Raw genomic sequence first — 13,627 nt, forward strand, 5'->3', positions numbered from 1 at the left:
GGCCCACCAGGGTGTTTTTGGACAGATCTTGTTTGTGCACCTCCCTCTCTCTGTCTCCAGGGGGACCAGGACCAGGCATCTGGTTGTGAAGGGTGGCAGGGTTTCAAGGGGAAAGCTGCTGTTGATAGTGATTGGGACACACAAGAGAAAATCAATGTTAATTGTAGAGTAAATGTGTTGTGTTACTGTAAGTTACACAATACACATATTATTTTTCCAATTTGAGGCAATCCACCAATTAATTATGCAATACAGTTTAGTGAATTGCTTGATTGCATCTAGCTCTCCAGCAGCAAATTTCTCCTTGAAGCTGAAAGCGAGTGTAAATAGATTTGGACAGAACAATAATGGGGAGAAGTGGGGAGATTGTTTTCTGGTGTTGGGCCGAGGCAGTGTCTGCTCTGCGCCTGTCTTGTTCTCATGCTGCCCACCTCAGTTGGCCTTGGCTCTTGCAGTGTCCCTCTGAATCAGTTCAAGGCCGTCCTTGCCTGTCACGGACGTCAGACCCCCCCACCCCGCCTTCCCGAAGCTTCCGCCCCACCTATGACCCCCAGCTGTTTCAGTAGTACTCTCAATATTCTACACACAGGTCAGTGTGAGGCGCGGGTGGTGTACCTCTCTACTACACACAGGTCAGTGTGAGGCGCGGGTGGTGCACCTCTCTACTACACACAGGTCAGTGTGAGACGCGGGTGGTGCACCACTCTACTACACACAGGTCAGTGTGAGACACGGGTGGTGCTAAAATATTGTGATATTTGATCTTGTCAGTATTGCCCAGCCATACTACTAAGAACCTCCTATTTACAGCACAGCCTGGAGCGTATTCGACTTACAGAGGTGAACATAGTACACGACTCCTGACCCTTTTTCTCCCCCCATGCAGCTCCCCGGCCCAGCTGAGCCCCTCGTTGCCCTCTGAAGGAGCAGGATGACAAGATGGCACAGCTGCTTGTACCGTCCGGACCTGACAGCTTCCGCCCCTTCGTCCCCGAGTCGCTGGCCGCCATCGAGAGGTGCATCGCCGAGGAGGAGGCCCGGAGACCGCGGGCGGAGCGCCGCAGCGACAGCGACGACGAGAATGGGCCCAAGCCCAACAGCGACCTGGAGGCCGGGAAGTCCCTGCCCTTCATCTATGGTGACATCCCTCCAAAACTGGTGTCCACCCCTCTGGAGGACCTGGACACCTTCTACAGCAATCAGAAGGTCTGCTTCCAAATTATTCTGTTACTCTCGAGCTGAAAGTGCATTTTATCAAAGCGTATTGTGGTATTTGAAAGCCATATGGAATCTATATATTAGCTTAAAGGGCCACTTTGCATTCATTTGCTGGCAAAACTGCTCCAAATGACATCATTATGACATCGTTTAGAGCAGTTCCTGCCAGCAAATCAACAGGGAAATCTGGGTGCAGGCAACATGGAGGGAATAATATACTACTGATTTTGAAATGATACACAGCTGGTTGAAAATCAGTAAAGTGACCCTTTAGCTGCCTGTTGCACCAGCTGAACGTAAGTTCTGTCTTAGGTTAGGGTGTAAAGTCCACACTAACTGCTACGTTGAAACTAGTTAGTTTGACAAGTAAAGTTGTCTTTGTTTAGTTGCACCATGGAGACGTAAGGTACATCTTAACTAGTAGTCCCCACACTATCCAAAATAGTGTTGCAGAAAATGACGTTTAAAGTATCCGTGACCAATCAGTGAAAAGCACAGTGTTTATTTACCGTTGTTTAATTAAGTGGAATGAAAACAGTGGGGACAGGTTGCCCACCGCAAATTAGTGCTTTCATATTTCATCAACACTACCCAAATGAGAACGTTATTGATTAACGTTCATTTAGGTTCATAATACTGTAAACGTTTATCTGTGAGCTCTTCATCATCATGCATTGTAGGCTAATTTACCACCATCCTGCCTCACTAAATTGTTGCTGTTATTTTAATTTGTATGCGGTGCCACAGCTTGTGGAAAACAAAAGCGTGAGTCATACATATCAAAGGGTGTAATAATTTATCACGGAGAACGCGTTACCGACGCCAAACAATGCTGCGCCATGTTGCCAATATTGCCAGCTGTGCAAATTACCTACTTTACGGAGGACTTTACACCTAGTAATTGATAGGTGTAAGACTTAAGTTCTAACGTATGCCTACGCCCTACGTTGTAACTATTTCACTTGGTGCAACCCATATATTTTTAGTAGTGCGTAAACTCGGACTTAGTGAGACTTTACGCTCAAACTAGGTTACGTTTCAACTTACGTTCAGCTGGTGCACCAGGCGGCAGTCTTTTAATATTGAAATAACAAGTCATCTGGCTTTAAAGGCCCAGTGTGTATTGCTAGTTACATTATCTTGAGTTTGCTTTCAATCATGGCATGATGGGTGGACTCCAGGAAGAATAGCGGCTATTTGTGGAGCAGCTAATGGGGATCCCATCCAATATACCAATAAACCTGTTTGCCTCTGAAAGGTTGCAGCTTACTGCCTGTGCTTTCAACAAACTATTTTAAGAAAAGAGAAGGACAAATGTTGAAGGTTCTTCCTACAACAAGAAAAATGTCTGCTGAAGAAACAGGATAAATAAACTCAAAATGTCAAGATACTGTATTCTATTGAAGGATGTGTCGTGACTGTTTTTACAACTCATTATTCTGCAACCTTGGTTGCCTTTCTCTGTTTGATAAACACAATTGTTTTGATATTGTGAGTACCTCTGGTGCCAGTTATCTCCTTTTCCCACGGCGCTGGGCCAGCACGCCCCGTCAGGGTCAGAGGATGGCAAAGTCAGGACACTCTGTCACTCAGTCAGTCCATCAGTCACACTCACTCACTCACTCACTCACTCACTCACTCACTCACTCACTCACTCACTCACTCACTCACTCACTCATGCACTCACTCATGCACTCACTCATGGATGTTTAGTGAGGCTAGAGAATATGGGCTGTAGCTAGGGAGAGGAAAGTGGTAGAGACATAGATATTATATTACTGTAGATGGGTCACCGCAGGCTCCACTAATTCTAACCAATGGTAGCAGCAAGTCTCCTAAATGGGCGTGGTCAACCATTGACTCAGACCTGCCGAAAGTCTCCTAAGTCTGTGGAAAACCATGGGCAAAACCCACGTGACAAAACGACAGGAAGTGAGTTGAAGTTGGGCCGTCTTGCTTGAATCCCATCGGGCCCTATCTTCGTACAGGTGATATCCCCTATTTACGCTTGCGCACCTGTTTGCGCGTGCCTTAACGCAGGCAAGGTAACAGTCCGCCTTGCGCATTTGTCCAGGTGTTGTGCCGAGTTTTGAACCCCCGCCCGGCAGCAAAAAAAAGCATCCCCACCTTACGGGAGCATAATTGTAATGAATTATACAGAAACATAACTGTTTAAAAATGATATAATTGTTTGGGTAGATGTGACCTCCCTGTTTTTAAGTTAAAACAGCCCCAAAATCTCGTGAGGATGCAATACTCACGGGGGAGCATCATTTATCACAACAATGTGCACAAGCGCAGATTACATGTAGAGGCGTGCCAAATCATTTATGCATGGCGCAAATGGGATTTGGGCGGTGTTAACCACCAGAATTATTCACAGGTGTGGCCTGGCAATGCCTGGGCGTTACATCAATCAGATTCCCGTCTCGCAGTCCATGTAATACAATTTGCGTGAGGCATGCTGTACTTCTCCCCATGCGTAATTTGGATAGGGGTAGGCCAGGGCCTATTGACTGTACTGTACTGTACATGTTTTATGTACTATTTATGTGAGGACCACAATGGAAATAAGCCTTCGGGCTTTATTGTGTTTTTATCCTCGGCGATTGATATATTGTCTGTTCTTTTCTTATTATATGTATTGTTGTGTTCTTTCTTGTTTTTATCACCAAATCAATTCATTCATTCATTCAGGAGAGTGGGGTGAGTTGTGCCAGTCTTTACTTGAGGTGTCTTTAAAGTGAGGGCATGACAGTAATGCCTCCAACTAGAATATGTAAATATATTTCAGGATGTTGTGCACCACTGGGAACACTCCCTTTGGATCTTAAATAAACTGTTTAAAAAATATGGCTTTTCAAAAAAAAGTGGTCTCTTTGCACAACTTGCCCCCGGTGCGGGGTAAGTAGTGCCTTTGGAGAGAATATGTTGGGGTAAATTGTGCCATTGATTACTGAAGTAAAACAGAACATTTTCATCTCATATACTGTAATGCTATATCAGCAAGACAAAATCGACACCATACTGTACTATAACAGGGTTAAACCAGGCTAAACAGTAGCAGCAGTTGATCTTAAGTAGACCTACATATTTAACATTTTCAGAAATAAAAATGATGTTCAAAATGAACAAAATCAACTATCACAGAGCCAGGCTACACTTGCCAATACTGCAATATTCTTCAACAAGGTCTATTTAAACATTTAAGAACAAAATGAAATTAAAATTTACTAAATCAACTGCAACTGCACTGGCACAACTTAACCCAGGCCTTTTGGCACAAATCACCCCATCCCCACCATTTTAACAAACTTGTATCATATAGCTGGTTTGGAGCTAACATCATGCTAACAGTATAGCCTCATATTGTAGCTTACTAAAACACTAACACGTGTGAAATGTTTTCAAGCTTGTCTATAATTGTTCAGACACAACAATCAATAAACCTTGATCATAAAAAATTTACTTTGAGAGGCAAAAAACAGTTTTTTGAACTTAAATGTGCTTACCTCTTGTGCCATCTGCCTCCCTTCTTTGCAGAGTGAGTAAAATGGGGTGGCACAACTTCCCCCCTGGCACAACTCACCCCACTCTCCCCTACTGTATATATTATCCCTATCTCATAACGACACCATCACATCATATACCTGTTAAAAACATCTGAATTTTGATGCAATTCGGGTTATTTTGCTGACTGGGGTGGGACAATAGAAACGTGTTTGCAGCGGGTAAACGGTGGAGACAAAAGAAAAGATTGGAGGATTTACAGTGGACCCAATTAAAACTCGACTCGTGCCAGATCGGCTGTGATGCCAATGACCCTCCGGGTTATAGCAGGTGAAGGTGAATAGCTTATTTGCAAGTAGGCTACAATGTACACGTTTTCTCAATTCATTTACCATAACCCCTCCTTGCGATGTGATAAACGTTTCTCAGTGAATTATAGTTGATTGCCTCGCCGAATAATCTGCTGGTTACCCAATTTTAGCAGCAGAATTTGATGTCCTGGCGTGGAGCGTCTGTGCGTAATGACGTTTCTGCGCTGCGCAGCACGGAGATTATGGTGCGCGATCAAGCGCAGCGAGTGTTTTTGCGCCTAAGAGGTGGTTTTCAAAGCTCTTAGCACAAAGTAATTGCGCGCTGCTGACGATAGGATAATGCCATCTATCCCCACATTTTAGCGCTGAAACGCCTGCTTTGGCATGTGGCACGCCTATGCCCAGTACAGGTAGATCTTGTGCCCGCCCCCAATTTGCATTGCGCACGGCATTAAACGAGCGCAAACGCTAAATTACCACTTTTGGGAAGATAGGGCCCATCGTCTTTGGTAGAGAGTCTGGATTCAAGGGGTGGGTAGGGGGAGTGGCTAGGGGCATGTGGGTGGTGGGAGCAGGCATGGTGTCATAAGACTGAATGGCCACACCACTGAGCCGTGGGCTTAAAGGTTTGTGCTTGTTCTGCATGGAAGCAAAAAGTGCGTCAGTGACATTTGACCAGGAAGTGACTCATGCCTGTATCGACTGCATGCTTAAACACAGATCAGCCTTTCAGCTGCTGTTTATTGAAAATAAATGGCTTGTTCAGTGCTGAATAAAAATTCATACAAATGGACAGACGTAACATTTGGCATTTTTGATGGGCAAGCTGCAAAATCTATCTCAACGTGCCAAGCCAAGTCAGCACCTTTCAAGCGTTGGCCAGCAGAGGTGCCAACTGCCAAGCAAAACGTTGATGTGAGTGGTTGTGCCAGTTGAAAGCTGTCCTGCCCCAGGTGGACTGATCCACCTCCATTATTATCACTGCAGGAGACACTGTGCGGAAGCTGGACAGAGACGCCAGCTCACTAGTCCTATTGTGACTAATCACACAGGCATGCAAGTAGGCGTGCGTACTGTATGGCACAGACATACAGTAATGTAGGACCTACACACACACACACACACACACACACACACACACACACACACACACACACACACACACACACACACACACACACACACTGGCATTACCATTGAGTACTTAGGCTATCTCATGTCTTTTCCCGTGGGTGTTGCATCTGTCACATATTGTGAACAACAACACAGGACCAAGCTTTGTGTGAAACTGTATGCTCTTTTAATTGAATTGAAAAATACCTTTCCAAATCCTGGGTCTGTAACACTGTATAATGTAGATCCTGGGTCTGTAACACTGTATAATGAATAGAAAGCTGATCATATCACTCCAGTTCTTAAGTGCTTACACTGGTTGCCAGTGTGTCAGAGAATAGATTTTAAAATACTGTTATTAGTCTATAAATCACTTAATGGCCTAGGCCCAAAATACATAGCTGAATTGCTCCCACGCTACGAACCGTCTAGAACTCTTAGGTCAACAGGGTCCAGCTTCTGTCCCTAGGATCAAATCAAATCATGGGAAGGCTGCATTTACCCACTATGCTTCTGCTAGCTGGAACAAATTGCCTGAAGACCTCAGATCTGCCCCAACCTTACTTACTTTTAAAAATAGACTGAAGACTTTTATGTTTACCGTCGCTTTTAACTGCTGACAGCTACTATGCAAACCCAATGAGTCCTCTATAAGTTTTAGCTCTTTCTGCAACTGCTGCGCCTGTTGCTTATTGCACTTTTTATACTCTTTTTTTAAAGTTCCATTTTATTTCTTCTTTTCGTTTATTTTCCTGTCAACCATTTTATGTGCTTAATGAAGTTGCTTAATGCACTTTTTATACTCTTTTATTTATTTATTTTTTATTGTGATGCTTTTAAATGTCCATTTTACTCTCTTCTTTTCTTTTATTTTCCTGTCAACCATTTTATGTGAAGCACTTTGAATTGCCTCTGTGTATGAAATGTGCTATACAAATAAACTTGACTTGACTTAATGTAGGTCTTGGGTCTGTAACACTTTATAATGTAGATCTTGGGTCTGTAACACTTTATAATGTAGATCTTGGGTCTGTAACACTGTATAATGTAGATCTTGGGTCTGTAACACTTTATAATGTAGATCCTGGGTCTGTAACACTGTATAATGTAGATCCTGGGTCTGTAACACTGTATAATGTAGATCTTGGCTCTGTAACACTGTATAATGTAGATCTTGGCTCTGTAACACTGTATAATGTAGATCTTGGGTCTGTAACACTTTATAATGTAGATCTTGGGTCTGTAACACTTTATAATGTAGATCTTGGGTCTGTAACAATTTATAATGTAGATCCTGGGTCTGTAACACTTTATAATGTATATCCTGGGTCTGTAACACTGTATAATGTAGATCCTGGGTCTGTAACACTGTATATTGGAGATCCTAGGTCTGTAACACTTTATAATGTAGATCCTGGGTCTGTAACACTGTATAATGTAGATCATGGGTCTGTAACACTGTATAATGTAGATCCTGGGTCTGTAATACTGTATATTGGAGATCCTGGGTCTGTAACACTGTATAATGTAGATCCTAGGTCTGTAATACTGTATAATGTAGATCCTGGGTCTGTAACACTGTATAATGGAGATCATGGGTCTGTAACACTGTATAATGGAGATCCTGGGTCTGTAATACTGTATATTGGAGATCCTAGGTCTGTAACACTTTATAATGTAGATCCTAGGTCTGTAATACTGTATAATGGAGATCCTGGGTCTGTAATACTGTATAATGTAGATCCTAGGTCTGTAACACTGTATAATGTAGATCCTAGGTCTGTAATACTGTATAATGTAGATCCTAGGTCTGTAACACTGTATAATGTAGATCCTAGGTCTGTAACACTGTATAATGTAGATCCTAGGTCTGTAACACTTTATCATGTAGATCCTAGGTCTGTAATACTGTATAATGTAGATCCTAGGTCTGTAATACTGTATAATGTAGATCCTGGGTCTGTAACACTGTATAATGTAGATCCTAGGTCTGTAATACTGTATAATGTAGATCCTAGGTCTGTAATACTGTATAATGTAGATCCTGGGTCTGTAATACTGTATAATGTAGATCCTAGGTCTGTAACACTGTATAATGTAGATCCTAGGTCTGTAATACTGTATAATGTAGATCCTGGGTCTGTAATACTGTATAATGTATAATCCTGGGTCTGTAATACTGTATAATGTAGATACTGGGTCTGTAACACTGTATAATGTAGGTCCTGGGTCTTGTAATACTGTATAATGTAGATCCTGGGTCTGTAACACTGTATAATGGAGATCATAGGTCTGTAATACTGTATAATGTAGGTCCTGGGTCTTGTAACACTGTATAATGTAGATCCTAGGTCTGTAATACTGTATAATGTAGGTCCTGGGTCTTGTAACACTGTATAATGTAGATCCTAGGTCTGTAACACTTTATAATGTAGATCCTAGGTCTGTAATACTGTATAATGTAGATCCTAGGTCTGTAATACTGTATAATGTAGATCCTGGGTCTGTAATACTGTATAATGTAGATCCTAGGTCTGTAATACTGTATAATGTAGATCCTAGGTCTGTAATACTGTATAATGTAGATCCTGGGTCTGTAATACTGTATAATGTAGATCCTAGGTCTGTAACACTGTATAATGTAGATCCTAGGTCTGTAATACTGTATATACTGTATAATGTAGATCCTGGGTCTGTAATACTGTATAATGTATAATCCTGGGTCTGTAATACTGTATAATGTAGATCATAGGTCTGTAATACTGTATAATGTAGATACTGGGTCTGTAACACTGTATAATGTAGATCCTGGGTCTGTAATACTGTATAATGTAGATCCTGGGTCTGTAACACTGTATAATGGAGATCATAGGTCTGTAATACTGTATAATGTAGGTCCTGGGTCTTGTAACACTGTATAATGTAGATCCTAGGTCTGTAATACTGTATAATGTAGATCCTAGGTCTGTAACACTGTATAATGTAGATCCTAGGTCTGTAATACTGTATAATGTAGATCCTAGGTCTGTAACACTGTATAATGTAGATCCTAGGTCTGTAACACTGTATAATGTAGATCCTAGGTCTGTAACACTTTATAATGTAGATCCTAGGTCTGTAATACTGTATAATGTAGATCCTGGGTCTGTAATACTGTATAATGTAGATCCTAGGTCTGTAATACTGTATAATGTAGATCCTAGGTCTGTAATACTGTATAATGTAGATCCTGGGTCTGTAATACTGTATAATGTAGATCCTAGGTCTGTAACACTGTATAATGTAGATCCTAGGTCTGTAATACTGTATAATGTAGATCCTGGGTCTGTAATACTGTATAATGTAGATCCTGGGTCTGTAATACTGTATAATGTAGATCCTGGGTCTGTAACACTGTATAATGTAGATCATAGGTCTGTAATACTGTATAATGTAGATCCTGGGTCTGTAACACTGTATAATGTAGGTCCTGGGTCTTGTAACACTGTATAATGTAGATCCTAGGTCTGTAATACTGTATAATGTAGATCCTAGGTCTGTAATACTGTATAATGTAGATCCTGGGTCTGTAACACTGTATAATGTAGATCCTGGGTCTGTAACACTGTATAATGTAGATCCTAGGTCTGTAACACTGTATAATGTAGATCCTAGGTCTGTAACACTGTATAATGTAGATCCTAGGTCTGTAACACTGTATAATGTAGATCCTAGGTCTGTAATACTGTATAATGTAGATCCTGGGTCTGTAACACTGTATAATGTAGATCCTAGGTCTGTAATACTGTATAATGTAGATCCTAGGTCTGTAATACTGTATAATGTAGATCCTGGGTCTGTAACACTGTATAATGTAGATCCTAGGTCTGTAACACTGTATAATGTAGATCCTAGGTCTGTAATACTGTATAATGTAGATCCTGGGTCTGTAACACTGTATAATGTAGATCCTAGGTCTGTAATACTGTATAATGTAGATCCTGGGTCTGTAACACTGTATAATGGAGATCCTGGGTCTGTAATACTGTATAATGTAGATCCTGGGTCTGTAACACTGTATAATGGAGATCCTGGGTCTGTAATACTGTATAATGTAGATCCTAGGTCTGTAATACTGTATAATGTAGATCCTGGGTCTGTAACACTGTATAATGTAGATCCTAGGTCTGTAATACTGTATAATGTAGATCCTGGGTCTGTAACACTGTATAATGGAGATCCTGGGTCTGTAATACTGTATAATGTAGATCCTGGGTCTGTAACACTGTATAATGTAGATCCTGGGTCTGTAACACTTTATAATGGAGATCATTGTGAGATTTTGAGTTTTACTAAACATTTGGTGGAGGCTGAGCTGCTCTGGAGGCAGGAATAATCTCATTGGTTGAGTCAGTGGGCGGAGCCAAATGACCACAGTTTTTCTGACCAAGTGTTGCCAGATTGGTGGTTGGTTCAAACTACCCATCCTAGCATACAGCTATCTAGGTAAGCTAGCTAAGTTATCTCACCTGCTGACCTCGCAACATCACAAATCCCTTGGTTATGAAGAAAATAATAATAATTGCCATTTAATCAGAATCAGAATCAGAATCAGAAAGACTTTAATGATCCCCGGGGGGAAATTGGGACAAGTTACAGTAGCTCGCTCACAGAACACACATAGCATGAAGTAAACAATAGTAAATGCAAAATAAGCAGAATAAGAAGAATAAGAACACAACATAGCATAGAATAAACAGTAGTAAATGCGATAGAAGCAAAAATAAGTAGAATACGTCTAAGTGAGCAAAATACGTAGAGTAAGTATACATTACGTGCAATTATCTTTATTGCACACCGGACTTATATTAAGTCTTGGCTTGCCCTATACGTTACACGTGGCTCAGCCAGGCACAGTTAACCTATCGGCTGGCTCAGTCTCAGGGAGACTGAGCGTCTCCGAGGTGCTCTTTTAAGAGAGGCATTAAATAGACCAATGGCCACAGGCAGGAATGATTTCCTGTGCCTCTCCGTATTGCATCTAGGTGGAAACAGTCTCTCACTGAACGTACTCCTATGTTTGACTAGCACGCAGTGGAGTGGGTGCGAGTCGTTGCTCATGATGGAGCGTAGCCTGGACAACGTTCTCTTCTCTGACACCGCAGTCAGAGAGCCCAGATCCAGCCCCACAATGTCCCTGGCCTTACGGATCAGTTTGTTGAGTCTGTTGGCGTCCGCTGCCTTCAGCCTGCTGCCCCAGCACACAATAGCATACAGGAAGGCACTAGCCACTACCGACTCATAGAACATCCTCAGCATGGTCCGGCAGACGTTGAAGGACCTCAGCCGTCTCAGAAAGTAGAGACGGCTTTGCCCCTTCTTGTAGAGTGCATCAGAGTTATACTTTTTTATTTATAATTTGCCATTCATGTTTGGCAATTACTGTAGCTAACGTTAAGCTGTGCTCTGAAAAGATAATTTCTGCCTCCAGAGCAGCTGCCTCAAAGAAACGTTTGTATGGGTGAAACTCCAAATAGCATTTCATTGTTTTGCACATTGATATTCATAGTGCCATGTATTGCTCCAAATTTAATCTATTTATCTATCTAACATTATATCCATTTCTCTCTCTTTCAGACCTTCATAGTATTGAATCGCGGGAAGGCAATCTTCCGTTTCAACGCCACTCCTGCCTTGTACATCTTAAGCCCCTTCAATCCTCTAAGGAGGATATCTATTAGAGTTTTAGTACACTCATATCCTTTCAATTCGCTACGCCCTCAGCTTGGTTTGGATTAGTGTTTCAGACAAAAGAGGGATTTGAATGTGTTTGATTGGCATGGCATGATGCTTTTCAAAATTCTTGTGACAAGCTGCACCAGCTTTTACTCTTAGATTATGGATGGAGGAAACATCCACCGGTGATCAGACCAATGTTTCTCATCATACTGTATTTTGTAGCAATGGTGGTTGGGGGGATTTTGGTTTAGATTCTACACAGCTGCAAATGTAAACATTAGGATAAAAATAATACAAATACAATTATATATATATATATATATATATATATATATATATATATATATATATATATATATATATATATATATATTAATAATTAATATATATATATATACAATTTAGTCTTCTTCTATGATTTTCCTTGACCTTGTGCTTTGTGTCTACGATGTTCAGCATGTTGATCATGTTCACCATCCTGACCAACTGTGCTTTCATGACGCTCAGTAACCCCCCTGAATGGGCCAAGAATGTAGAGTAAGTCTCCGGCTTGTTGTCAACTGTTTGTCTGCTCTCTCTCTCTGTCCGTTTGTCTGCTCTCTCTCTCTCTCTGTTTTGATTTTGTTTGGATTGATTGGTAAGTAGGGCTTTCCTTTGTTTTGAATTTGATTAGAGAATCTACATTGACTAATGGTAATAACATTTTCTTGACTAATCAAATAGCCTCTTCATAAACAAATCTGAAAAAATGCCAAGCAAGCAATTGACAGATGATGGCATGCAGGCAGCCAAGTTCGACATCAACCCAAACAAGCACAACATTTTCCCATTATTATATTATAGCTTGGTAGAAAATCATGTTAAAAGGGCTTTGGAAACGGTTTGATCTGATACCAGAAAGATGTTTATCTTACAATGTAGGCAGCAGCCATGGATGGCGAGGGATGCCAAGTCAAATGTAATTTTGGCACTAGATTTACAGAGGTTTTCAAAATCAGTGCCATAATAACTCCAATTTTGGTGATTTTGATTTTAATTTAAATTGATTTGATTTGATTGTAGTATTTGATTTGACTTTGGCGTCCGGGTAGTGTAGCAGTAGATTCCCTGCCTACCAACACGAAGGTTGCAGGTTCGCGTCCCCGTGTTACCTCCGGCTTGGTCGGGCGTCCATACAGGAACGATTGGCTGTGTCTATGGGTGGGAAGCCGGATTGAGGGTATGTGTCCTGGTTGCTGCATTAGCGCCTCCTCTGGTCTTTTGAATGGCCTGCAGGGGGCGACCCATTGGTCTGTGGACTTCTGTTTTTTGACGCCTCATGTATGGCATTTTGGCCATTGCCATCTTGGATCTCGACACAAGTCCAGGGGTTTCCCACAGAGCACAGCCTGCTATTGGTCTGTGATCGGCGAGCTGTGTGATCAGTGGACAAGCGACCTGTCAATCAACATAGTCTGAAACTAGCGATTGAGACCATAAACACATTAGGAAAGTGTTTACTGAGGCCATACTTGAGGCTTCAAAACAGAAGTCCACAAACCAATGGGTCGCCCCCTGCAGGCAAAGAGGACACTTCTGCATTGGCTTCAATTTTGACAAACAGAGCTACCCCCTTGTATGTACAGTAACACATTTATGTGTCATGAATGGTTTACACTTTAGATTAGGGGATGCAGAAAGCTTTGTAAATGAATTGTAAATTATTTACACATCATTTACAAGAGGTGAGGAACACAAGTTTAGAGATGACTTACAAC

The 13,627-nt window shown here is 41.5% G+C and overlaps 1 protein-coding gene across 4 annotated transcripts in view; it reads left to right on the forward strand.

The window, feature by feature from the left end:
- Window positions 1–939: 939 nt before the first annotated feature.
- Window positions 940–13,627, forward strand: part of LOC310772869 (sodium channel protein type 2 subunit alpha-like) — a gene marked incomplete at both ends in the record, with an annotated part of 73,170 nt that continues 60,482 nt past the window's right edge. For all 4 annotated transcript variants that reach the window (XM_083632809.1, XM_083632808.1, XM_083632811.1 and 1 more), the window contains 3 exons: window positions 940–1,206; window positions 11,769–11,929; window positions 12,327–12,407. In XM_083632809.1, coding sequence (XP_083488935.1) covers window positions 940–1,206; window positions 11,769–11,929; window positions 12,327–12,407 — 509 coding nt within the window. The remainder of the gene's footprint in view (window positions 1,207–11,768; window positions 11,930–12,326; window positions 12,408–13,627) is intronic.

Source organism: Poromitra crassiceps, assembly GCF_964638095.1.
Source record: "Poromitra crassiceps genome assembly, chromosome: 3".
Classification (NCBI taxonomy): domain Eukaryota; kingdom Metazoa; phylum Chordata; class Actinopteri; order Beryciformes; family Melamphaidae; genus Poromitra; species Poromitra crassiceps.